The sequence below is a fragment of the Ixodes scapularis genome, unplaced genomic scaffold, assembly GCF_016920785.2.
Source record: "Ixodes scapularis isolate PalLabHiFi unplaced genomic scaffold, ASM1692078v2 PGA_scaffold8__174_contigs__length_109621045, whole genome shotgun sequence".
Classification (NCBI taxonomy): Eukaryota; Metazoa; Arthropoda; class Arachnida; order Ixodida; family Ixodidae; genus Ixodes; species Ixodes scapularis.
The window spans coordinates 54,997,910-55,022,616 of NW_024609883.1; the positions used below are offsets into that span (position 1 = coordinate 54,997,910).

The 24,707-nt window shown below is 44.6% G+C and overlaps 1 protein-coding gene across 1 annotated transcript in view; it reads left to right on the plus strand.

Moving 5' to 3' along the window:
- Positions 1 to 24,707, plus strand: part of LOC120843974 (putative phosphoenolpyruvate synthase) — a 110,272-nt gene that overhangs the window by 68,068 nt on the left and 17,497 nt on the right. Inside the window, exons 13-31 of the mRNA XM_040215506.3 lie at positions 1,296 to 1,399; positions 3,128 to 3,163; positions 3,296 to 3,423; positions 4,568 to 4,638; positions 4,723 to 4,787; positions 6,642 to 6,789; positions 7,542 to 7,659; positions 8,250 to 8,341; positions 8,407 to 8,484; positions 9,842 to 9,948; positions 10,021 to 10,093; positions 13,947 to 14,051; positions 14,141 to 14,305; positions 16,050 to 16,184; positions 16,243 to 16,327; positions 17,885 to 17,973; positions 18,534 to 18,590; positions 18,652 to 18,744; positions 20,128 to 20,187. Coding sequence (XP_040071440.1) covers positions 1,296 to 1,399; positions 3,128 to 3,163; positions 3,296 to 3,423; positions 4,568 to 4,638; positions 4,723 to 4,787; positions 6,642 to 6,789; positions 7,542 to 7,659; positions 8,250 to 8,341; positions 8,407 to 8,484; positions 9,842 to 9,948; positions 10,021 to 10,093; positions 13,947 to 14,051; positions 14,141 to 14,305; positions 16,050 to 16,184; positions 16,243 to 16,327; positions 17,885 to 17,973; positions 18,534 to 18,590; positions 18,652 to 18,744; positions 20,128 to 20,187 — 1,809 coding nt within the window. The remainder of the gene's footprint in view (positions 1 to 1,295; positions 1,400 to 3,127; positions 3,164 to 3,295; positions 3,424 to 4,567; positions 4,639 to 4,722; positions 4,788 to 6,641; positions 6,790 to 7,541; positions 7,660 to 8,249; positions 8,342 to 8,406; positions 8,485 to 9,841; positions 9,949 to 10,020; positions 10,094 to 13,946; positions 14,052 to 14,140; positions 14,306 to 16,049; positions 16,185 to 16,242; positions 16,328 to 17,884; positions 17,974 to 18,533; positions 18,591 to 18,651; positions 18,745 to 20,127; positions 20,188 to 24,707) is intronic.

The window sequence follows — 24,707 nt, forward strand, 5'->3', positions numbered from 1 at the left end:
CATAAAAGTCGTTGAGGGAGCGGCCCAGCAGTCATTCGCCGCCGCACCCAAAGTGTTTTTGCTGTATCTGATGACAGCTTTTGCATCCTTCAAAAATCTAAAAAGGACAGATTCTTCTCGAACTTCAACTTCGTCGAAAGGGCGATCCAGTCCACCGTGGAACGTGAATAGGACGATACCTTACTTTTCCTTGACGTGCTCGTGAGAAGAGAACACAAAGAGTTACAGTTTCGGTGTACAGGAAACCCACGTATACTGGACGGCATCTCTAGTTTGATTCCAAACACCCAGCCTGTCACAAAGAATTGATGATCAGGGCACTGTTGTCTAAGGCGAAGACAATCTGCTCGTTTAAAGCGAAAAAAAAACGGGAAGAACAAATTGTTTGTGATGATCTAGAAAGGAACGTGTACACAAACAGCTTTATCTACAGCGCTGCCTGTCGTGAAGCACGATATTACCGATATCACCAGCTAGAAGCATGCACCCAGCCCCGCTCAGCCTCGAGAATTCGCGTACCCTATATCAGAAGAACAAGCTAAAGATACTCTAACCACACTAAAGGTAGAGTATCATAAAGATAGACCTGTAAATTTGAAGCACTCCAAGAGCTTTGCACGCTTGATGTTTTAGTGGAAACGAAAGTAACTTGTGTTTGAGATGTTACAAACAGGAAAATCCTTACAACACCTCAAATTTGCAAGTAAAAATTCAGATACATACTTAAACACTTTCATAATCACTGGCGCACCGAAGGACATGACTGGCATAGACTATCTTTGCGTCTTATTTTCATTGCTTACTGTGGTCCCCGGACTTCATGCTGCCGCAAGATTGTCCGTCTGTGGCAGCTTTTGTGATATTTGTGAAGCTACTGATGGAACTTTGTCGTTAAGTTTTGACCCTCCGTCCACAACCCTGTCCCGGAAAAACAGTCTAGCTGCTGCTGCAGTGACCAATTTAGGTGCGAGTAGCCGGAAAAACATAAATATTTGGGTAACCGGGCGGTTCCAATATAACTAACGGTGCGAAGCGGGTCATAAACTGAGCTGCCAGAATATCCGCTAGATATGCCGGAAAGACGTTATAAGCACAATCATGAGTTAGAGACAGGATTAGCGCTTGTACCCCGAGGCCAATTCACGGTCTAGGGAATGGCCTATTTTTTGGGACAATTTTTTTTTGAGCGATGGAAGCTATGCCGCTCTTACTGCAAATACTAGGGGAAATATTTGTTTTAAAGATGAGTTTATTCGCGCATTGTTGCTGAGACATATGCACTGTTGTTTTCACAGTTCAATGTTCCCGGCGCTGTGGTGCTAACTACCCGTGCCTATGCGGACTTCCGGGCGCACAACAAACTTGACGAGTGTCTTGCAGAACTGGCTACTTACCCCAAGTGAGACGTCTTTCCTACTTGCGTTTGCAATATTATCTATTATGAACCGTTACTTCGTCTAAATTATAAAAAAATGCTATCTTTTATAAGCAGCCTGTGAAATACACAGCCACATTTGGCATAATCTTCTTGACTGCACGGCGTCCACCTACTTAAGTGTCATTACGAAGTATCGAGTTGATCATAGACAAATATCATCCCGTCTCTTCATTCAGCTCCATGCTTGGTCCTTTGAAATACAAAGCCGAAAATTTCGAGGCCACAAAAAAATCACTACATCTCCACGTGGTGAATGCTGTTGATTGGGGCGGAGCTCTGGTGGTGCTGCTGATACTGATTTTATTGTTCATAGGTAGTGCTGGTGGGGCTGATTTTTTGTTATTGCTTACAGGTAGTGCTGAGTTCCGGGTTGCGTTTCGACTTCAATATTACTGCCCCAGCTCTAGCTCGTGATGGGGTAGTAACCCCAGCTCTTGAGTTACAACCACATCTCAGAGCCCCCTACTCGTCCCGCAGTCGTGGCCGAGTGGTTAAGGCGATGGGCTAGAAATCTATTGGGGTCCCCCAGCACAGGTTCGAATCCTGTCGACTGCGCAAACATTTTTTTTTTTTAAGAAGACAGATGGAATGGCAATCGATGTGAGCACGGACGCCGGACTGACAAGGCTAGACACCAAGGAGCTTCGCCCCTAAAAATCTTTACTCAAAAAATAAAATACTCGTTTTTAAAGAAACCTTGAGACAAGGTGTCTCAAACACTCGACCCAGGGCACTCTAGGACGCGACCCGCAAGTGTCCCGTGGCTACAAGGTGCCGTTGATATGTCGTGAGTGCTGCATGCGCCATAAATATTGACCTCTTGTCGTCCGTTCATTTCCAATGGAAAGGTAGCTTTGCTGTTATGATGTTTTAATATATTTGCCACTAATCTGTTTTTTTTAGATCAAGAATTGTTTTGTTCTACATACGTTTTTTCTCGTGATTCTGCTATAAAAATCGTTACATAAAACCAAACACTATATATATAGTGTGAAAAGTTTGAGGCGTATTGAACTTGAATGTTTTCCGAGTGAATTGAGTGACTTAGTAACGATTGCGTGCTTGGGCTCTTACTGTATTGAAAAAAATTACAACGCATTGACTGAATTATGGTATTTTAAGTCTTGTAATCACACTAGGTATAAATCCGAAGTAGTTGTAGGAATAAAGCAAAACTAAAGAGAGCACTAAAAAAACAACTATTTTACAAAAAAAAAACAAAAAAAAAAAAAACAGCGCCAGGTTTTATTTTTAGAAAATCTCGGGGTGTCGCTGGAAGGTTCGGTTGCTCTAGAACATATTTTTTTCCCAATATATATTCACTTCCCACCCCCCTCGTCCACTATATCTATGTCAGCGTTCGTCATTTTGGGGTGGGCTAGCTGGCCCCCACATTCAAATGAGTTCGATATCCTGCTTTAGACAATAGCGATAGTGTAAAAGCGAACATTGGTAAGGCGGTGTAGAAGAAAGCACTAAATATCTTGTAACACTTTTTACTACCTAGCTTTCTTTTCTCGCTTTTCTTTTCGAATGTGTTTTCCGAGCTATAGCCTATTTTATTCGATAAATTTTCTTTCCTTTCCAAAAGTAGGAGACTACTACAAATTTAATTTGATGTCAGGGTCTGTTACATCATCTCACCATGACGCTTGTTGATTTTTGGTTTGTGTTTTGGCACACGGACAGGTTGAACGGAGATCAACGGAAGGCTCTTGCGTCAAGGTACGTTGACGATTCTTCAGTCCTGCTTGCGTTACTAATATAAAAGTAAATGTCCCGTTGGCAAATGAAATGCTTTTATTAATGACTTGTTCCCTTATTCCAAATATTTTTCTCGACGTATATTTCTTATAGGTTGTGCGAAGCCGTTGAGCGCGCGAAAACGCCAGTGAATTTAGTGGCCGACCTGGAAGCTCAGCTGCGAAGATCTATTGGCGATAATTTCGTTCATCGTTCTTATGCCGTGCGCTCTTCAGCAGTGGGTAAGTTATTGGAGATCACCTTACCTGGTTTAAACAGTTATGTAATATGTTATGGTTGTTTATTTTTTGTAGCAAAAAGCACAAGAAGGCGACACTTAGGCCAGGCATAGTGTTGCGTAGGAGGCGTTGGGAAGTAAGAGCAATTCGGCCAGTGTTTGATTGTATATTTTAGTATATTTTTCCTCTGTCATTCCTTTCTGCTGGGGCAGTAAGATAAACGTAGTAGTGGCGACTTCTGAATGGCAATCGTAATCGTAATATTTTCTTTCTAGAAATTTTAGTTAGCATAATAGTCATTTGGGTAAGCTTTAATATTTTTTTTATTCCACCCAAGACGTGTGACACCCCGTCACACGTTTTCTTCTGTTTCGACCGGTAACGCCAACAGTTGAAGGCGCAATTTGATGCAATAAAAAAAAAGGCAAAATTACGCCGGTTAGTCACAGAAAACTTAAGGAACAGACGACGTGATGAGTGGCGAGCATCTTATTATCGCCCCCCAACCAATGAGATTACGTGCATTCAGCGATAAGAACGCCCAAGAGTCAATCACGAAGCGAGAAACGTGAAGCATAGCGTGCTACACCCTGCGCTTCTCAAGCTGGTGGCAGTGACTACAAAAAGAAACAACGACCGGAGAAAATAATTAACACCGAAAGAAGGTCACAGACGCCAACATCAGGTAGGGTGTGTGAGAGCTAGGTGTATACGTACGACATAAATGTGTTTGCATCGAAAATGAAACTAACTTTAGGCGAGGTGTACTGAATTTATAAAATTATGGTTATGAACCAACTGGTCCGAATCACTGCTTTGTTGCAATTACTAAAGTATGAAATGCTTTTTAGTGCCACCCCCTTTCAAAACTTTTGTCCGACCGTTCATGAATCTTCCGCTAAATTTAGCGGGGAAAGGGACGACATATGACGTCACGTGACCTATACACCTCCGTAAAATTGACGGCACGTGACCCATACGTCAGCTCAGTCTCCCCGCTAAATTTAGCGGGGAATATACCTCACGTGACACACCAATTCACCCACCAATTCCGTATAATGTATTTAATGCATTATAGTACTTGGAAAGTAGAGGCCACCACCAAATACTTATCCTTGCGTTTTATGTTGTTTTTTTTTGTACCAAGGGGAGGACTCCGAAGAGATGTCCTGTGCTGGTCAGATGGAGACCTTCCTTAACGTGAGAGGACTTCAAGAGGTGAGCAGCCGGCTTCTTGGTTCGCCCGTCGCTCTGTCGACCGACCGCTCGTTTTGTAGCGGAAATTTCTTTCCCGTTGGGCAGGCGTCGCTCTGCGCGGTAAAGTGCTGGGCGTCGCAGTTCCGTCACCCTGCTCTTGAATACAAGTGGTGAGTGCATGTTTTATTCGCAAATCCACTTGCATATTAATGTGCATATTGTGCAGAATACAAATGACGTAATTCGATATCTTTATATTAATCCAATTATGTAATTTTATTTCCTACATCGCAGTTCCGGCGAAATGTTTATACTCTCTGATTTGTCTCAAAATTGAGTTAACACGCACATTACTAGAGTCATTTGAACTGGTAACCCATATTAAAAGTCGCAGTAATTTTTTTTTTCGTGGGGGGGAGGGGGGGGGGGAGATTGCATTTTTAATGTTGGTCTGAAAGGCTTTGCCGGCAGCGCTGAAAGCCTAATGTCAGATGTTGTAATGCACGGGCAGTGAAGCCTTCTTCCCGACGAGTTAGAAGAACTTTGATGTTGTGAAATGAATGCTGCAAAAGCTCGTGCCAGCAAAACAAAAATTAATGCGCAAATACTGTGTTTTTAGACTGCCCGCATCACTTGCAAGCTATACGATATTGGTCGTATATGAGTTCGAAACTGCGGGCAAATTTGACTGTTTGGTTTGGCATAACCTTCCTGCGCCGTTGTATCAATATTTATTTTGTATTTAGAAATAATAATTAGCATATCGAGAAAAGTAAAGCCTAGGTATTCTGAACATATGTTCTGCTTAGGTCACTCAAATGAATTGCCTGAGTTCATTAAAAAATCTGCATCATGTTTAATTTTAGAAGGTAATCTGTAGCCCAGTGGTTCTCAACCATTGATATTTCGCAGACCCCTCGTGGATCGGCGTATGTGATGGAGGACCCCGTTTCTGGTGAGAAGGGAAAGATATAGGTTAATTATAATATTCATCCAATAACTTCATATGACTAACGGCTAATGTGAAGTATACTTCTCTCATTGACATGCCCACGAAAGAACTCACCACTCAATCTTAAAAAACAACTTTTATTGCCCGACTTGATTGGTGAGGCAGGGCAACGCGGACTCCTAGAATGCCTTCGCAAGCCCCAAAGGGTCCGTGGACCCCCATTTGAGAACCACGTTAAGCCGCTAGAGACATGAGCGAGGTAGACTCCAAACATCTATATTCTTTCCTAAAAAAAATTTTAACGTTAACTGAGAAATATTTATACACCTTTCAACAACCGGATCGTCCAAATTAAATCCTACACTTGCATTAAAGGAATTCAAACTTAAGCATAAGGTCCTCAAGAAATATTTTTCCCCCGATTAACAATTAATGAATGGAACTGTCTTCTATAAATGTAAAAAGAAACAACTGAAATGAAGAATTCCGAGGACACATAGGCACTTCTTATGAGTTGTGAAGGCGAAAGCATGAATGTCGTTCTTCCGCTTCCTTAGTTCGTCTGCTGCGCAGTGGCGCGGAGGGCCACGTTTCGCCGGCCGACGGTTGAGCGCGCGCTCTCGTAAAGTGGCCGCGCCGCGCTGAGCGGCCGCTTTCTAGATAGCCAAGAATTGCGATAATCAATCTTGTCAGAGTTGCCAATGGTTTCTGTGTTCTCTCTAATAAACGGGAAGAATCTACTTTTTTGAAAAAAACACTCGAGGGAGTCAGTGGCTGTAAGCAAGGATTAAACTCGACGAAAGACGAAAAGCTGAAAATGTATCTAGACCTAAACAAACTGGCTGCTTTGATACACCGATCATGGCGTTTCTTCATGCTCAATGTCAAATTACAGACTGCGTTTTAAGAGCTAAACATATTTTCGTCCTCGTCGTTTTAGGAGCTCTGTCCGTAGAACGTGGCGATTGGCTTTTCCAAGTGCTACACTAGACGGACGCTCCAGATTTCTCAAGTGTGCTCTGTGAATATCAAGTAGCCTAATCTTACAACCACGAACCTTGTGTCCTGACAGGCAACACGGGCAGGAACTGGAGGCACCCATGGCGGTTCTCATCCAAGAGATGGCTCAGGCGGACGTCGCCGGAGTCCTCTTCACATGCGACCCGGTCAGTGGAGACCCCAGTCGCCTGGTCATCAACGCAAACTACGGGCTTGGAGAGGTACTACGGGCTCGCAGCCATCTCGCTCTTGATGAATTTGAACTGTATTCCGTTTAACTTGAACTCCGACCACCGTCAATGCTACGAAACGGTATGCAGCCAATCAAACAGCATAAAGAAAGCATCGCCACCGCTGTCACCTTTCTGTGATTGCTGCCACCCATAGCCTCCTCTATACTCACAAAGCCTGGCGGATCGTCACGAGAAGTGGCGTCCGATATGAAAAAGGGGGAGCGGCAGGCAACGGATGAAAGGAGAGCCACGTGACTAGCGTCCCGCTGGGGCGAGACGCCGCAACACACTTCTCCCGAGCGAGCAAATGCGTTTCGGCTCCCCGCCGCTGCAAAAGCTGTGCGCTGACGTCCAGATTCCCCGAGAAATGGCTCTTTGATGCTCTGCGCCACCAGATCCTCGAGCTCCAAATCTGCGACCGGGCACTCTATTGCTCCGTCGTCAAACTGCCAGGCTTTGTGAGTATAGAGGAGGCTATGTGTCACCGGAAAAAATGTAGAGTTAAGGCGCTGCGATCCCGCCTTTTTGGTTTCTGTACTTGATTGCTTAGCCTGTGATAATGAACCTACAAATAAAACAAACGCAGTGATGATGAAGTTTTAGCGTTGCTTTATTGGCTATTTTGAATCCTATAGTGATGGCTGCGGATGGACTTCAAGTGATACGGAGTATGGAGTTTGAAGGGGCATCTTCAGAGCCTGGTTTAGGGACATCGTGTAACATCTGCGATGCTCTTGCAGTCCGTCGTGTCATCGCTTGCCGAACCAGACACAGTGACCCTGGGGCGTTCAGAGGATGGTCAGCTTACACTTCTCGAGAAGCACCTAGGAAAAAAACAGATGCAAGTTCGAGCTGCAGGTACGTTTATCCTGTACGCAATATAGGGTGGCTAAAGTGGACCTTCGCTTTGAAACGAGGCAGGAAAATTGGAGCCTGCACATAAAAAAGCCCCAAATTTCACCGAATGTGTGTTGGTGTGGTGGATTTTACTTTGGGAAATTTCAAGGCGTAGCTTTCGTACTTTAAACAACGAAACAAAGAAACACAATAATTAACGCGTAAGGGTTGGCAGACCACCGGCTTTGCGATGAATGTAACTTGTGGTTTTATCTATCGAAAGGCGATGCGGGCATAGACACACTTTGTTGTCTGCCTGCTGCGTCTATACCGGAAGATGCCACCACGAGTTACATTATTCGCTAACTTAGTCGCCTACAAACACGTCAGCCGGTGACTTTGGCAAGCTTTTGGTTTTATTATTTCCAAGAAGAGAACTACGCTTAGACTACATGAATGCGGATTTCGTAAAAGTCTGAGCTATCTATGTGCAGGCGCCGATTTTTCCGGCTTGTCTTAGAACGTATTGTGCTCATAGTCATCCTATATTTTTCTAAACGGAAGCCCACCAACAAAAAATAATCGAGGAGGGTATGATATATCTCTCGCAGCGCATGGTACAGAGGTCCAGCAAGCCAAAAACACGGATGAGTGCTGTCTCTCTGACGAAGAAGCTCTTGCCTTGGGCAGGGCTGCCTTGGAGGTAAAGCAGAGTTTAAAAAAACAGAGTGCTTTTCTCTGACGTCTTCGTATTTCAAACGAGATCAGGTCGAGCGGTTACACCCAGGGACACCAGATCTCGATTTGGAGTGGGCCATCGTGGAAGGAGAGCTCTACTTGCTTCAGGTATGGCACCATTAATCATCGCAGTCAATGTGGAGGGGTGACGGCGATTACTATATCGGGCTCTGATAAGATAACCGTGTTTTTCCTTGAAGCAAACACTAAACTACACATTGCCGAACTGCAGTCATAGATAGCGCTAGCAATCCAGACAGGATGGCAAGTTTTCAGAAGAAAAGATTATATAATACAGAACTCACCAGTGGTTTAGGGGAACTTTCAATTTATTTATTTATTTATTTATTTATTTTACCCTCAGGGTCGAAACATTGGGTGGGCGGCGGAAGTACAAATACGCTGAAAATGGTTAGTCCGGCACAGATCACAAATAGTAACTTGTTAGTGCTTCTTTAAAGAGAACAAAATCGCCAATGGTCGCAATGGGTCAGGGGGCAATAGAAAATGCCAACCAAGGAGCCCGCCCGCGAATGAGTAGAGATGAATGGCGAACGTTGCCGCGATGTGTTCCCGCAGCCTACCCGTAGGTGATGACCCTGTTCCAGTGTGAGGTAGTGTGCGTAGATTACAGAGTGTTTCCGGCTTCTCATTCTGGGTAGGCTGCGAGGAGTCAGAAGCGTTGATCGACAGCTCTGCCTCTCCATCCACTTCCTCCTCGCCCCGTGACTGCCCAACCCATGAGCACTTTCCAGCGAGCGCCATTAAACTGAAAACTTTCCCCATGTTTTGAGTTGCTCCCTTTCTTAAATATAAGCTCCCTAGCGTTAGGCGCTTCCTTTTGATTTAATAAACTTTGCATCTTTAGTTCCGGGAAATAAAGAAACACAAAATTGTTACTATGTTTAATAGATTAGTGATTGTTAACAACGCATTTTCAATAACAATGCTCATAAAAGATGCCCGTCCTTATAGAATAAATTTACCAGGGAATTTTAATTGGCCACCATATTATAACACACGAGGAAAAATACTAATATGATTCAGTGGTACAAAAATACGTAACTCCGTGTTTAGTTTTCTTCGAAGTTAGCATAAGTTTAGCCAAGCACTAAAGTACAACCATTTGCTTTCTTATATCACATTCACCCTCATAACCATCCTCTTGGGTGAGTGAAAGTTTTAGAGATGTTATTATTATATATCTTGCATATTTCTGTTTTCTTGTATTTTTTCTGGTTTGTTGCTCACATGTCTTGCTCATTTTACAACCCAAATGCCTCATTTGTATGGGCCCAAACTATCTAACTGGCTATGAATACATCCGTTTTATCAAAACAGATATTTTCACCTCAGTGATCATAAAACTAATTGAATTGAGTTGAAAGAGATCACAACGCACTCAGTCGCAGTCAAACACAAATGTGTGAACTAGCATTTAGCTATGATTCGGGTCCGCTTGCAGGCACGTCCAATCACATCGCTCCATCGTCAGACAGACTTCGAAGTGGAGCACAACCTGGACAACGGATTGTCTTCGGAGGATGAGTTTTACACCAGGGCAAACGTAGGGTGAGTTGACCACCTTCCGTTAAAACGTTTGTCGACTCCGCGTGCCTGAGCTATTGTGTTTACTACATGCAGGGAGGTGCTCCCAGGGGCCATAAGCGCTTTGGGGTTGGAGCTCTTCTTGCATTCCTTCAACATTGTTTTCATGGTAGGTGTTCCTCAATTGGTGGCACGGATGAATTGTTCTTTTTTTCTGCTAAAACCCAATGGTAAAATTCACGCTTGCCGTTTGTCACATGTACTGCTAACCATTTTGTTTTTGCGGGAAAATGCAAGAAATGAGCCTGTCCTATGTCGCCATTTGCTTGCAAATGCCCTGATTTCAGCTCTCCGCCGTCACTTGCTTTCAAGATCCGCACGAGCCACGGGCTTCGAGCACTGGCATATTTTATGCTGCTTGCATGACCAGTGGCTTTACCCCTTTCTAAAGTCCCTCAATTTGTTTGTGGGGGACGCTGCCTTCCAAATACGGCGGCGGCGGGAAGCAAGGATCAGGGGATAGGGTGTTCGCATGCGCATGCAGAGGCTTACTGAAAACAACTCCACTGCGCATTTCTCCTCGTAAAGCGGTTCCCGCCGGCCGCGCAGTGTTTCCGCATTTTTATTGTTGCATGCTTTGTCGTCTGGTATTTTTTTAAGTTTATTTTTTTGTAATCGCTTTGTATAAGTATTATATCTCGTGTGTCAATTGTTTGTATATTTAATATACGTTGAATATAATTTTTTTTTATATTCTTAGTAATGCTGGTTTTCGGTTTGCCTTTATTATACGTTTTTAAATATGTTTTTCCCTATTAATATTATAATTTCTTCTTTTTTCGTCTGCTTCGCCCTCCTCTTCTTCTTCTTCTTCTTCTTTTCTTCTTCTGCTTAATTTTATTATTATCATAAACATTAAAATGCCTATTAGATAACTTTTGTACTGATGACTACTTTAAAGAGAGAACTGAGTCTCCTGAAAGTTTATTAATAAATCGAATGAGACCTGCAGTACCTCCTTAAACAAGTAAATATTTTACGAGGTGGGAGTTTGCAAATTTTGTACTAGGTTTTTGCGCACAGAAATGAAGGTTTGGAACTTTGAACAGTAGGCCCGAGACGCCTAAAATTAATCTAAAACATTTTCTTATAAAAAATAAATGAAAATCGTCTTGATTGGAAGTGGGATAATTTAACATTTCAAGCACTATTATCTTAATAACAGTGAGTGTGCGAGCGAGATCTTGGTAATTATTCATAATATAAGACCTGAGACATAACCAAGAGCTGAGAATTTGACTTAAATGTTTCTTAATTTCCCCCACCACAGCCTTAGGTGTTACACTATGCTTAGCCATTCTTTTATTTTGTTTGCAACAAAAAACAGGTAAAATATTTTAAAAACAAACACAAAATTGAAGGGCGTTTACAATTCTCTGTAACGCCGAATCAAAGCGCAGCACTTGAGGAAGAGGAGGGGAGGGTACGGAGGGGAGGATATGCACCTTCTCCCCCTCCTCGTCTCGTGCTCCTTTCCCATTTAGCGGGGAAACTGAATAGGCGTTGAGGTCACGTGACGTTAATTTCCCCGGTAAATTTAGGGGGGACATTTTTCTGTTAAATTCAGAGGAAAAAGTTTTTCCGCTAAATTTCACGTGACATCCCATTCGTTTACTTGACGTCACACTTGACGTCATCTGTGGCGTCATGAGGGCAACATTTTCACCCTAAATTTAGCGGGAAATGTTTTCACTAAATTTAGCGGAAATATTTGATCGAGTTGAGTGGCGTCACCTGTGACGTCATGAGGGTAAAATTTTCCCGTTATATTTCCCCGCTAAATTTAGCGGAAAAATTTCCTGCCAAGATTAGCGGGAAATTTGACGTCATTCTGACGTCATGGAGTGTGACATCATTATGGGAAACGTCTCATAATGCAACGTGCGGTTACGCCGACGGCGACGGAGACGGCGACGCCGCTCAACCCGGAAATGGGCGCATAAGAGGTGCCCTCTAAAACAGCTATTGCTCATCGCCTTATAGGGGGTTGAGTACAATGCCCATTTTGCTCCGGTAAGCAAGCAAGCAAAACGTTATTTTGTATAGGGGCCTACGGTCCTGGTCCGACGGCCGTCTGGCCCACGTCTCGCGGATGGATTCCGCAGGGGGACCGGAGTGATTAATTAGTGTTTCTAGAGCGGTGGGTATGTCGGTGCCTGTGGGTGGAGCCAGCCATTCCTCAAAAAAAATTATCTGTGCGAGGGTTGGGGAAAGGGTGGGTGGGTTACAAGACCAGGAGGTGTGAGGGATGGAGGGGTATTCTTCGCATTTTGGACAGGTGGGGGAGTCGGGTCTTTTTTAAATGTGGTGGAAGTTGTGGTCTGATGGAAGAGAGTTGTTCTGGGCTTGCTTGACGAGGGAGGATTGTTGTCTAGACATGGTCTTTTGGGGGGTGAGGGTAAGTGGTCCGCGCTTCACGTTGTTCTTTCAACCGGTATGTTAGATGCGATAATTATTTAGGAGGCATTGCACGTGTAAGCTGTTCAAAAACCACAAAAATGAAAACCAACAAATCCGCTGACAATCATGTCGAGAAACAAAATGTCTAAAGATAACAACTCTGCCAACTTCTGTGAAAGATTACATGCAACGAATCTGTGATGGACGTGCTTACTTTTTTTCCCACCGTTACCTTTCCCGACGTTGCTACTATGATTTGTAGGGTCTTCAATCAAGTCTGAGCAAAATGCTCATATGATTTATACCTAACTCAATAAGGCTGGAGATGTCGGAGCCACGAAATGCATCTAAATTCACGTCTGTATTGTTTGAAAGCTGTGGCCAAAGCAAGGTTACAAGCGACCACACAAGTGGGGAAAGCGACAATACTGGGTGATTCAAGGAGAGACCATGCTCTTTAAATCGACCGCAAAATTCGGTTTCGTATCCTATCTTGCTACGACTTTCTGCAGCGTTGCCCACAGATGGTGCATTTTTTTCTTGTAAAATTTGCGAAGAGCGAGCTTACCTGAGGAAAAAGTGAAGAAAGAAAAAGGCTTAGCTCTTATGGAAACGCAGCGAAGCCATCGCTCTTCAAACAATACGGCGCCGTTTCGCACGGGAGACAAGAGATGGCGCAAGCGGTCGCGACGCCAACTGCCGCCAACGAACGAGCATACGACGCCAAGAGCCGGCGTCTTCAGCTGACAAGCAACTGCAGTTCCTTGTTGTTACTGCGCCTGTTTTTGTTTCTGCAACTGTCGCCGCCTGCGGAACGCGCGCCGCTTTTGAGTCGAAAAGATCGTCTGCTAAAGACGCCGGCTCTCGGCGCCGTATGCTTGTTCGTTGGCGGCGTTCGTTGCGCCATCTCTTGTCTCCCGTGCGAAACGGCGCCGTGTTGTTTGAAGGCCGGTGGCGTCGCTGTGTTTCCATAGGGGCTAAGCCTTTTTATTTCTTTACTTTTTCCTGAGGTAAGTTCGCTCTTTGCAAATTTTACAAAAAAAAAAAAACAACAAAACATCCTCTGTGGGCAACGCTGCACAAAGCGGTAGAGCGATATGTTAAGAAACCGAATTTTCCGGTTGATTTAAAGAGCCTGGCCTCTCCTTGAATCACCCTGTAGTTGTCGGCTATGAGGTGCAGATTTGCGAATCCTTTCACGCTCGGAAGAAAAATAACCAATATGCAGCCACAACGGCAGCCATTGACAAGCAAAGAGCACATGCGCAATCAGCGACAGAACTAGAATAGCAGAGAGGAGTTTCACATTTCCCACCGCTAGCGCGAACTTTCTACCTTGGATAACAATTCGGCGTCACTTGATCCTCTAATGCGCAGGCGCAGCCAAAGCACGAATGAAGGCAATTAACGAACGCTTGCTGAAGGTCGAGCACACGAAAGAAACGCTCTTCCGTTCTGATCCTGTTGATGACTCTAGACCCCCGAAGAAACCTCCAGGGTACACATCGGCAGCCGTTCTGTTTCTTGAGAAGTAATTTGCCTCGGGCCCTTGGTTTTCGCAGGAGCGTGTCCGTAAAGCCAGGATCTCAACGCTCTGTCCCAAGTCCGTGTACTTCAGGCCTTCCAGCGTCATCGTCAGCAGGAATTACATGATGAGCCTCATCGACGTAAGTATAGCGACCGGAAATAATTTTATTTCGTTTGTTTGACCCCTCGGTTTTGAGATTGCAGAAAACTTTCGGTGTTCGCATTCCAGGGCATGTTCCAGCATTCAGAGAAAAAGGACCTTCTCACCAAAGGGCTGTTTTTTGGAACGCTGGGACGGTGTTTTGAATCCGACGACGTTGTCGCCAAATTCCTTGAGAGGCACGGACGCCCACTGAGAACGGATCCCCTACGACGTGTGATCTTTCTCGTCTGGGTGCGTAACCGCTGCAACCGTTCACTCCTTCTTTCTTCTAGTTGTATACGTAGAAAGCATAAATGCAACACCGAAATGAAGTGTCTTTGACCTTTGTTTGACCTACATTATCTGCCCCTCCCCCATTTCCGAAACTGGATCAACACCTCCTAGGAAAGAAATCCGAAGCAATGCATTTTCGGCCTTACCCAAACAAGGCCTTTGCAGGACATCGATTGAACACCAGTGCTGCGTAAAGTTCGACTCAAACTGGTATTTAGTCAGTGAGAACACGCGTTCGAGCAGAATGTTGACACAGCTTCTCTCTTCAAGTTTTTGGCGTTCTTATGGTGACGCCGATTATTCTGCACAACGGCTTTGTTATTTAGGAGATTTTGGCTGGATGGTGCTGTACGGCATTGGATATAGGTATAGTCTCTCTCAATATAAGATATCGATTGGAGGACGCGGTTTATGCAGCGGTGCTATGGTGCTTAAAATGAATCTCCGACTGGCGTGTTTACCGGTTCCGGAATTGGGGTGTCTCGATTCTCGCTTGATGACGTCATACGAGTGTCATGCTGCCGCTGGCCGCGATCCTGGTGGCGTGACAGCAGTGGTGGTCGATGTTGCAGATGCTTTTTCTGCAATAGGTAGCTTTCCAGCTTGACACTTCATAGAAGGAGCTCCGATAGCCAGTACTTGGGACCCCGTAGCGTCAGCGACATTCGTGATTGCTGGTGTTTTTTTTTTTTTCGGAACTTTCACGACCAACCGCCATGGTCGCGGCATTCTAGAGCACGAGACTCTGGCTTCTGTGACGTCATTTTGTGCGACTTCCGGACTAGTTTTGGTGTATGGGCGGGATATAGCGCGCTGAACACACCAGTCGGAGTCGCTTATCAGATACCGTGGCGCTAAACACGCTTTGACCAAAGACACTAAATGTTTAGAATGAGAATAGAACCAAGGTGCGCTCATATTCTTTCCTTGAGCAATGTAGGATTAGCCAAAGCGAGTTCAGTAAAGCAGCCACTAATTGCCTCGTCGAATCGGTCTTTCATATTGTTGGAGACTACCTACATTTGGGTTTAACACTATAGAATGAACGGCCCAAATTAGTTTCCCTACACCGCCAGTTAGTGTTCCTCGAAGTTGCAATCAAGCGTATATTGATCAAGGAAACAATGAAATACTACAATCAACTCCACAAGTTTATGAATCTTTTGACTATGGTTTCGAAGCTGGCTTGACAAATTCTTACCATATTTTCTTCTTCTTGAATGATCTTAGAACGCCCGAAACTAAGTTGGTCGTCAAGTAAGAATTCGCCTTCTTTAAAACGGGAAAACCATACTTAAGTTTGCGATTTTACTCAGAAAAGATTCCCTGCAAGCCTTCAAATGTATAGAAATTGTTTTCGGTGCCTTTCTTTTAACGGGAAAAAGCAATTTTACTGCCGTATGTTGTTTGTATAAACCAGCCATCCCAAAATGGACAAAAACTGTTAAAGAGTTTACAAAAACAATCTATTGAAGGCGAACGCAGCATTTCACAGGAACATCGACTGCTAGACTAATGCAGATGGGTCCCTAGAAAGCGCACCTAGAGGAAGAAACGTTTACTACAAAAAGCGCGCCCTCCATAAAGAAAAAAAAAAGATAACGGTTACTCTTGAGCGAACTTTCGACTGTGAAGAATCACAATTATCGAAGTATACTTTGCCTAAGTGACTTAATCAAAGTGCTTTTTTTCGTGCTCTCAGGCCCAGCTTAAAAAGGGGGATTACATGAAGGTCGCTCAGGAGTCCATAAAGAACTTCGAGATTCCTTTGAAGGAGGAACATACTGCGCAGGAGATGTATGACATCATTTCACGGACATTTGTGCTCCCACCCGAGGTACGTGCAGAATGGAGAACTCTTGGGGAACCCATTGCACTATGGAACTTATTTACAGGTCATCCTGAACCTTTTGATTTGCTCGATGTTGTCTTCCTTCTACAATCTAATGGTCCTGCTGACCATCGGAAGTTTTCACGGAGGTAAGGAAATTAAGTAGCCTTACAACGCAATGCTTCTTAGAAATTTGCTCATCTCAGATGAACCATAAACCTCCTTTAGTGCTCAACGTTCCGCTAGGCTATAGACCAGCACACTGTTCCCAAACAAGTCAAAGTTTACCCATTCCAGCTGGAGGCACTACGTATGCTTAGAAACCAGATTTTCGCGAAGCGATGCATCTGCGCATGCGCTGTACCGGCAGCAACGCCACCGCTGCAGCGTGACGTCTGAGCTGCGCGTTTATGTAAAACGTGGTTTCACGTGACGTATTTCCGGCTCAAAATCTTGTCGGCTCAAAATCTTGCCTTGTTGATGAACTTTACCTTCATGTCATTTTATGCTCGGAGGCAATGTTTTCAAGCCCGCCCGAGTTGTTTTGCGTAGTGATCGACTCAGACAGCCAGGATTGCCGAGAAGAAAAAAGTATCGGCTGGCACTCATTTTTATACATACCGGTCTTTATTCGGGCTTTCGACTAGCCGTCTATCGAGAAGTCAACCTGTTGGTGCCGATGATCGCCCTAGTAAATCCCGCCAAAACAACTTGGAAAAAAAAAACAAAAAAAAAAAAACGAAGGAAGTACGGGTTTATGGTATCTATATATGGCCCGTACATACTGACTGAGTTTTGTGGTCGACGGAGTCGTTTACCATTCTCGTGCTTTGCATCAACACCAAAAGCTACGCCAATAATTAAGTGTCTGCATGCAAATGAATGGGGGAAGTGGAGGAGGCTGTTCATTAACATGGTGAAACGAGGCGTACAGGAAGGGAAATTGAGTTTTGTGGAACCACCTTGTACAAAGCAAGGAAACGATTGACTAATGTGTGACGGAAAAGATTTTTGAATTACAATAAAGTTACTGGACAGGAACCCCAGGGAATCCACTTTCGTAAAAGCCTGGCTCATGATTCAAAACTTTCTAATGGATCATATTGCCCTCAGCTGGCGGACGGAGAATGTAGCAAATTACTTGATAAATGAAATTTTATTTTCATATTTCGTTTTCTAAAGTATAAGAACTGCAACTTCCTGCTCTAATGAGAAATTACGAACCCCTGATTCTAATTATTGTAATAAAATGTTTACTTATAGTGATAAATATGAACGTTTACGTAACCACTACGTTGTATTGGCACCCTGAGGTTCAATACGCCCAATATTGCTATCTCAAAAGAAAGTGTTATAATTTCACATGCCACTTGTCTGAAAGGAAACAGTATAAAAATGCACGGCCTTGGAATATGCTGTGTACAGCAGCGTGTAAAGAAAAACGTAGATGAAAACAATTTTATAGTTTGGAGTATCCGTTTGCTCAATAGTTGCCAAAAACTCATCTATTTTCCTACATTGTAATATTTCAGCAGTGCTTTCAAATAGTTTTAATAAAGAGTTGTTTCTTAACAAAATTTTTACTATATAAAGTTTATGACGCAGTACTTGTATGGAAAGAGTCTTAGGTGCTTTGGCAACACTGCGCTTCAGACAGTTGTGAACCATGACAAAGTTTCCTTACGGAATTGTTTCATCTTCTGCAGACCTTACGCCCGAAGTGTTCGCCGATGTGGCTACACTTCTGTCCAAGTGCGAACAAGTAGAGAGCGCCGAAGTTCCGTCCAGGCTAAAGGTAAGCGATTTCTGCCTGTTTTTGTTAGTTGAATATATAGGGCGTTTTTGTTGTTCAGGATTGCTCTAAAATCGGCCGGAAAATCACAAATTCTTCCTTGGAAAATTTTTAAGTACTAAACTCCATTCTGGGATAAATTAAACCAAATATTCATGGTTAATGGAGGACGAGGATGCAGAGGACCGAGTTTGTGAGGTTTGTGCTTGTGGTGCCATCTCAACATAGGCGCAACGAGCGGATGCCCGCAACATCTACTTTCGACTAACGCGTCATGCGCTCGCTGCGCCCATCGGTTAATGTCGCCGCAAGCACCACCCTCGCTAACTCGTTCGTCTACATCGTCGTCTACCGTTGACCATAGTAACTGGAAAGTTTGTTGGTCTCGTTTTTCACAGAAAGAGTGCTACAACTTGAAATTTCAAAGGGTAAAATTCACCACTAAAATAAAATTTCGGTGAAAATTTAAGATTTCCCCGTTCAAGGATATATTTTTCTGGCCTACTTTAGAACGAACCTCGGCATTCAAAACTCTCTATAGTTAGAACTGACCATTTCAACAGGAACTCTCCAGTGTCCTGCGAAAATTCCGACCAGACTTTGGAAAGCTAAGCATTCAGGTGAGTTAGAAGTAGACGGAGATCACCTCAGGAACTGGTATCAGAAACACCGTTTTTCTAGGATGCCCGTGCCTACCTAGAAAAGAGCGAAGAGGAACCCAGCCGGCTGTACCGAGACCTTATCAAGAACCACGGCCACAGGTCCATCAAAGAGGTGGGCTAGAGTTATCTACAATGCTTTTTAGGCCAGTTTGACATTGGAGATACATGTAGAGACACAAAGAATGAGTGTTTAAGGTATTGCTAACTTTTGCGTCATTGGAATACTGGTTATGCGATTGGTTAAATATTTAGGAGAAACCCGGTTTTGTGACCTAGGGTTTTGAAACTCTAAAACAGAGATCCACACCTCTTTGGAGGCGAGTAGCGTCAGGGACTCATGCGACATGCTACAAGCACCAGAAGGGGCATCACCGATCAGCGTCGACGGCAAACGTGCATTAAATAAGACTAAAATGTGTTTTTTTTTATCAATATACCTTCGTGTAGTATTAACTTTGAATGTAGACTTCACATATCTGGCTCCCCTTGCGTCAGGTAACTCGCACTCTGACAATAAGCAACCTGCGCTTTCGACACATAGCAAATTGAGACATAAATCGCGAGGAAATAAAGAATTTGTCGGGTGGAACTGACGTCGTTCACCGCTGATTCATTGGCGACACTCTGAAATTACAACGATATATCGCACTGAAGCAGCTGTGTAATGGTATACGAATTGTCGAGTTCCTGGTGGTTGGTTCTAAAAGTTCTTCGGAACAAGTCAAGTGAACGCTGTTGTCACCGCTGTCTTGACGTCCGAAGGGTGCACCTAAATTTGGGAGTGCTTCACAATGCTTTATTAGGACTTTATAGTTTATGGGTCACGTTGTCCATACAAGGAGCGAAGAGGAGGGGAATGCATCGATCGCATTCAAGTATCTCCGAGCCTCGCTTGACACTCCGGCTTTAATGATGTCATTTGTTGCCCCACTTCTGATGTGGGGCGAAATAGGACGCTTAACAAACCAGTCGGAGACGCACCCCAGGCACCATGGAATAGCAATCTCCTACTAAAAAGAAGAAAAAAAATTTTTTATGAAGTGTTTGGTTAGGACAGGCGTGTCGTGAAATGCACGATAATCGAAAAAAAAGTTTTTTAGAGAAATATTGACGGCCCAGGGTTTATTTTAGTTGCGTCTGAATTCTGCGCGCAAAGTCCATGACTTCACGGAATGGTCATACACTCTTTCCACCTCAACGAGATGGTCATACAGTCTCTCCACTTCAACGTGATGGTTACAGATTCTCATTGCCACAGCTCTCCTCCACGCGGATGAAATGTCGAAAGGAAGTGATAGCGACTAAATTGCGTTTCGCGCCGTCAATATTGCTCTAACATTTTTTTTTTGCGCGTTAAATGCATTTATTTGACACGCGTGTCCCATCCAGGCTGTTTTAAAAAAAATTTCTGATTTTCAGTGGCTCTTTAAGTAAACTCGGGCTTGCCACGTTTCTTAAGTTTAAAAAGACTAATATGCTTGAATCTTCGATTTAGTTTGATGTGCTGACCCTGACGTGGGAGCTGGATCCTGAGCCCTTGATCAAGATCTTACAGGTGAGTTGGCCCCACTAAAGCCACTGTATATTCCCAGAGCATCAAAAATCCCAAGCTTCGGTTGAAAATCGCTTCGCGACGCTGACTTCGACGGTTACAATATGATTTTATGGAATTAATTCACACTTTTTACCACACTCTTAGAGAAAAGGGTATCGCTAGTCCTCCCTAAGGGGAGGAACGGTCTTGTAACCTATGTTCCTTTAGAAAAGGAGAAACTTTCGTCCATGAAGCAGGGGAGCAAATAGTTCCTCCGTCGCCTGCATCTCATTATGGCGGCCCTGATCGAGGAAATCGAGCTCAGTGAGGCTTAACAAGGACGCTAAGTCTCTTGTACTGTACGAGAGGAGCAGCAAATAAAAGCGTAACACGAGCTTTCCGCGGGCTGTGTTTATTTCCGAAGCCAGATTCACCCCGAAGGTACAGAAACTTCTGTTTCGAAAGCAGTTACTCAGTCTTCTCGTCGACAGCACTGCGATGTTAAACGGAGACAACCGATACCCAGTTACTTCGCGCCCTTTGCGTCTTACTTTTGCTGTTCCTCGAGTCCCAATTCCTTCGTCAACCGCACAGCACGGAGGAATGGAAAACCAATCCGTGAAACCAAAAGTCGCTCTCAAAAGAACGAACTCGAAGCCGCTGTTGATCGCGTCGCGTGAAAGAAGGTTAAATCGCTTGCCACCAAATGGCAGGGTCCAGCAGAGTAATTGCAAGCAGCTAGGCTAGGTGGCGCTACCTATAGCGCTACCTACCTATTGGGCGGTACCTATAGGTACCGCCCAATTCATGCCCAACAAAAATATTTTTATTTCTTCAGGCCCCCATTACACATCAAGATCTTCGGGAACCTCTGCGACATCTGCTATACACACACCTCGACACATTACGCATACTAGAGGCATCAGGTGAACTTACATTGAGCGCATACACGTACATGGCACATACAAACATAACTACAACGGCAGACCACCCCGAACACTACACCCGAGCTATCTGTTTCCGTCTTTTATACTGGTCGTTTTGAACGTACGGCATTTCTCGGTGACTCCCTAAGTTATAAAAAATATTCCCAGCATGTTTATTTCTTTCCAGCAGTGTCATACCTCTGAGAGAATTTTGAATGGCTCAGGGGAAGAATCTTATTAAGAAGTAAACGCTCGATCACGCCGTAATTATTTTAATGCCAAAAAATCAAGCCGCTCCAATGCGGTCTCGAAGGCATTAGTTTGTTTCCCCGTACGGCACGTCGTAGCCTGCATTTCTATTGTAGCGTTTGTTTTTCTATTTGGCTGCTATTGCCGTCTTGAATTAATCCCTGTAGAAAGGATATTCACACAGCTGGAAGTGATGCTTCACGGGCAGAAAAACCGCTTTTCGATCAACTTGAATGCAGTCAAAGCCGCGACTAGCGGCAGGTGTAAAGTGTACGGAGCTACGCCGTGGCGAGCTCGAATACTTCAAGCCCTCATCCCAGCGCGCCACTTAACGGGCAGTTTCTCAAGGAACAGTGGTATATTTAAACAGCAAAATAAAGGATAGCTTTGTTTTTTCGATTTTACCTACTATTTGTTTTTTGAATGCTAAAATTCCACACTGTAAATATACCTACTTTCCGTCATAATTTTGTATTGTTCAGTCCTTTCCCTAGAGCGCAATCGCTATCGGTGAGGAGACAACTGACAGTCACATTGGCCACTGTAGCTACTGCTCAGGCCAGCGTTCCAACATGGCTTTCCGGAAGTCGATCGATTGCACGTGCCTAATCCCTCAAGTTGTCTTAAACTTTTTAATGTAAAGCTAAATGACAACCTGGAACACCCCGCCCCCTCCGAGCACGGCCCGACCAGCGGCATCAATGCCCGACAGTTTACGTCATCTCATCTTGTTGTTACACCACTGATACGCGAACACACGGTCACATCGAAGATAATTTCAGTCTTCTGTTCACAACCCACAACACTGCCATCACGATGTTGCTGCTATGTTGCTGACAGGCAGAAATACAGAACCACGTTGAACGCCGGTTGGTACTCGGCATCGGAAAACAGAACCGCACTCAGCACGGAAGGCACCCATGTAGCAAAACCTGCCTGTCTTGGACGCAGTTCCTGCGATTTCCATAACGTCAAAAACATCGACGCAGTTCCGCGTGGTTCCACTACTGTAGTTCGGCGTGGGTCCCGCCATCCGGAGACGGCCATCTTACCTATAGGGTACGTAGCGCTGCCGGCACTGCTCCGGAACTTCGCTGTTTCTAGCGGCTTCGTTTGCTCGTTTGATAAAATTAGTGATAAAAATGTCAATGCAACCAAAATCTTCTGCACATTTGGACTAGAAGACGGAATTACAGGCGGCCTTCGCTGCCGCTGAAACTCAATCAACTCAACAACATTTATCGTTTTTCGACGTGCTCGAAAAACGAAACCGAAAGAAGATGAGTCGGGAGGGCGAAAGCTTTCTTTAGTCTGCCAGGAGAAGGAGAAAAAGTTTTCATTCCTCCCTGTTTCTCGTGACCGCTTGGGGGCACGTCAGTAAAAGGGAGGAAGATGAGCCGGTTGCTACTTTTTTCATCATTTTTTTCTTAGAGTGCATGACGTGTGTGTTAGTGCGCGCTCTGACCTTCAGCATCCTGGTACCATTAACACTTCATAGAATATAGACCCACTGGGTGCTTTTTACATGTACCGTCATGTTTTGGAGTGCCGGCTGCGTAATGGTTTAGGTTTCAGGAAGGGAATGGCGTTGAGGAGCAGCATACAAATTTAAGACAACATTTTGTTGTAGCGAAAACAACTTCCTCATACGTGTTGCTCTTCGTTGCTTGTTAAAATAGCACGGCCACGCAATGCGGGTGGAATGGCGCTGTCACGTAACTGAGGACGGAGGCGCGGCGTGGTTTATTCTCATGGCCGTCGTGGTTGGCGTCGTGGATGGCAGTGACGACTACCACAAGTTATCTGTGGAATAAGAGGGTAATCGCGGTTGTAGTGTCTATAACCGTTCAACATTACCCATAGCAACTGGATACTGCCAACAAAGTGAGATTTCGTATATAGGAGAGGAACGTTCGGAAACAACATTTTGAAGCAGACGGCACGAAGATTCTCCCTTCGTCGCGCCATTCTTCTCGGCACGCCAGGACTGCCCTCTTCGCTCTCTTTGCGGGGCACAGCGGACGAGAACTTCCGACTTTCCTCTCCTCGCGCCAAGAGGGGCGAGAAGGGCTTTCCATAGCGGTGACGGTGGCAGTGACAGCCCACGAGCTCAAAATATCTCCAATGTGTCGCCCGTAAAGCTATTGCGTTAAAGGAATACTACAACAACAAAATTTTGGGCACTCATTTCCTGGTTTATACGTGTCCCAGGGAGTAGTACCACATCGGACGCCTTAATCTATTGTTGAAAAGAACACGAAAAGTAATCTGAAAACGAAACACACGATTAGCAAATGGCACTTGGTAGATGTCGCTAAACCCTGGTTTCTAATGTCCGCCTGGGAGCATTGACATCTAGTGACGATGCGTGTCTCGCCTAGAACTGGAGCCTCACTGGTGCCCCATGCGTACAAGAATGTGCAGTGTGTGTAAGCTTACCTTTTTCGAGCTTGCAGTTGCTCGCACTTGCCCGCACGAGCAGAGACATTCCGCCGCCCAAATGCCCTGCTTGCAATCGTTTTGTCGACATCAGCTTCGCGCCACAGCTTTGCTCGTACCGAGGCAAGTTACATCACGTTTGCACCGGATCCCACGTGCTATCCGCTGGCTGCTCAAGAGCGCTTGCCAGAGAGGAAGGTTTATAAGTAAAAATGCAGCCATCATGCTCAAAATAAAGACATGCAACTGTCATTTACGGGTATTGGGGATCATATTGAGCCAATTTCTGAACACGACGGGTATATTTTAAATATCGTTGAAGCGTCCCTTTAAAATCAGTATGACGGGAGTTTAGTCCTATTGTGTTTTAAAGCATTCATTTTTTAACGCTACCCCCCCACCCCCAACAAGCAAATTTGTTTTGTCCGTTGTGCATTTCCTGCCGGGTTTAGCGGAGAAATCGATTTCACGTAAACTATGCACGAATTCAGTTTTCCCGCTAAATTTGCGGGAAATTTGATGACACGTGACGTGACGTCACGGGACCTACAAACCAATTCAGTTTCATCGCTAAAGCTAGCAGAAAAATTGTCGTCATATGACCTATATTCCAATTCTGTTTCCCCGTTAAATTTAGCAGTAAAATTGAAAATTTAAAGCTCTATGGTGCTTTTCATGCATTATAGGACTTCGAAGAAAAGGTCGCTGCCAATCGTTTTTATGAAAAGCCTATCCTTCTCTTCAAGCGATTACGTCTTACATCTGCCTCCCCCTCTCCCTCTATTTGAGGCTTGTGATTCAGCCAAGCCCACACCAGCAATAATAATCAGAACCCGTGAAGAAGCTCCTCTATCCACGTAGCGCCACTACACACGCAAGGCGCCAACTCGGCACTTGGGTCTGAGCCCGACGCCGACTGTCCTTCGA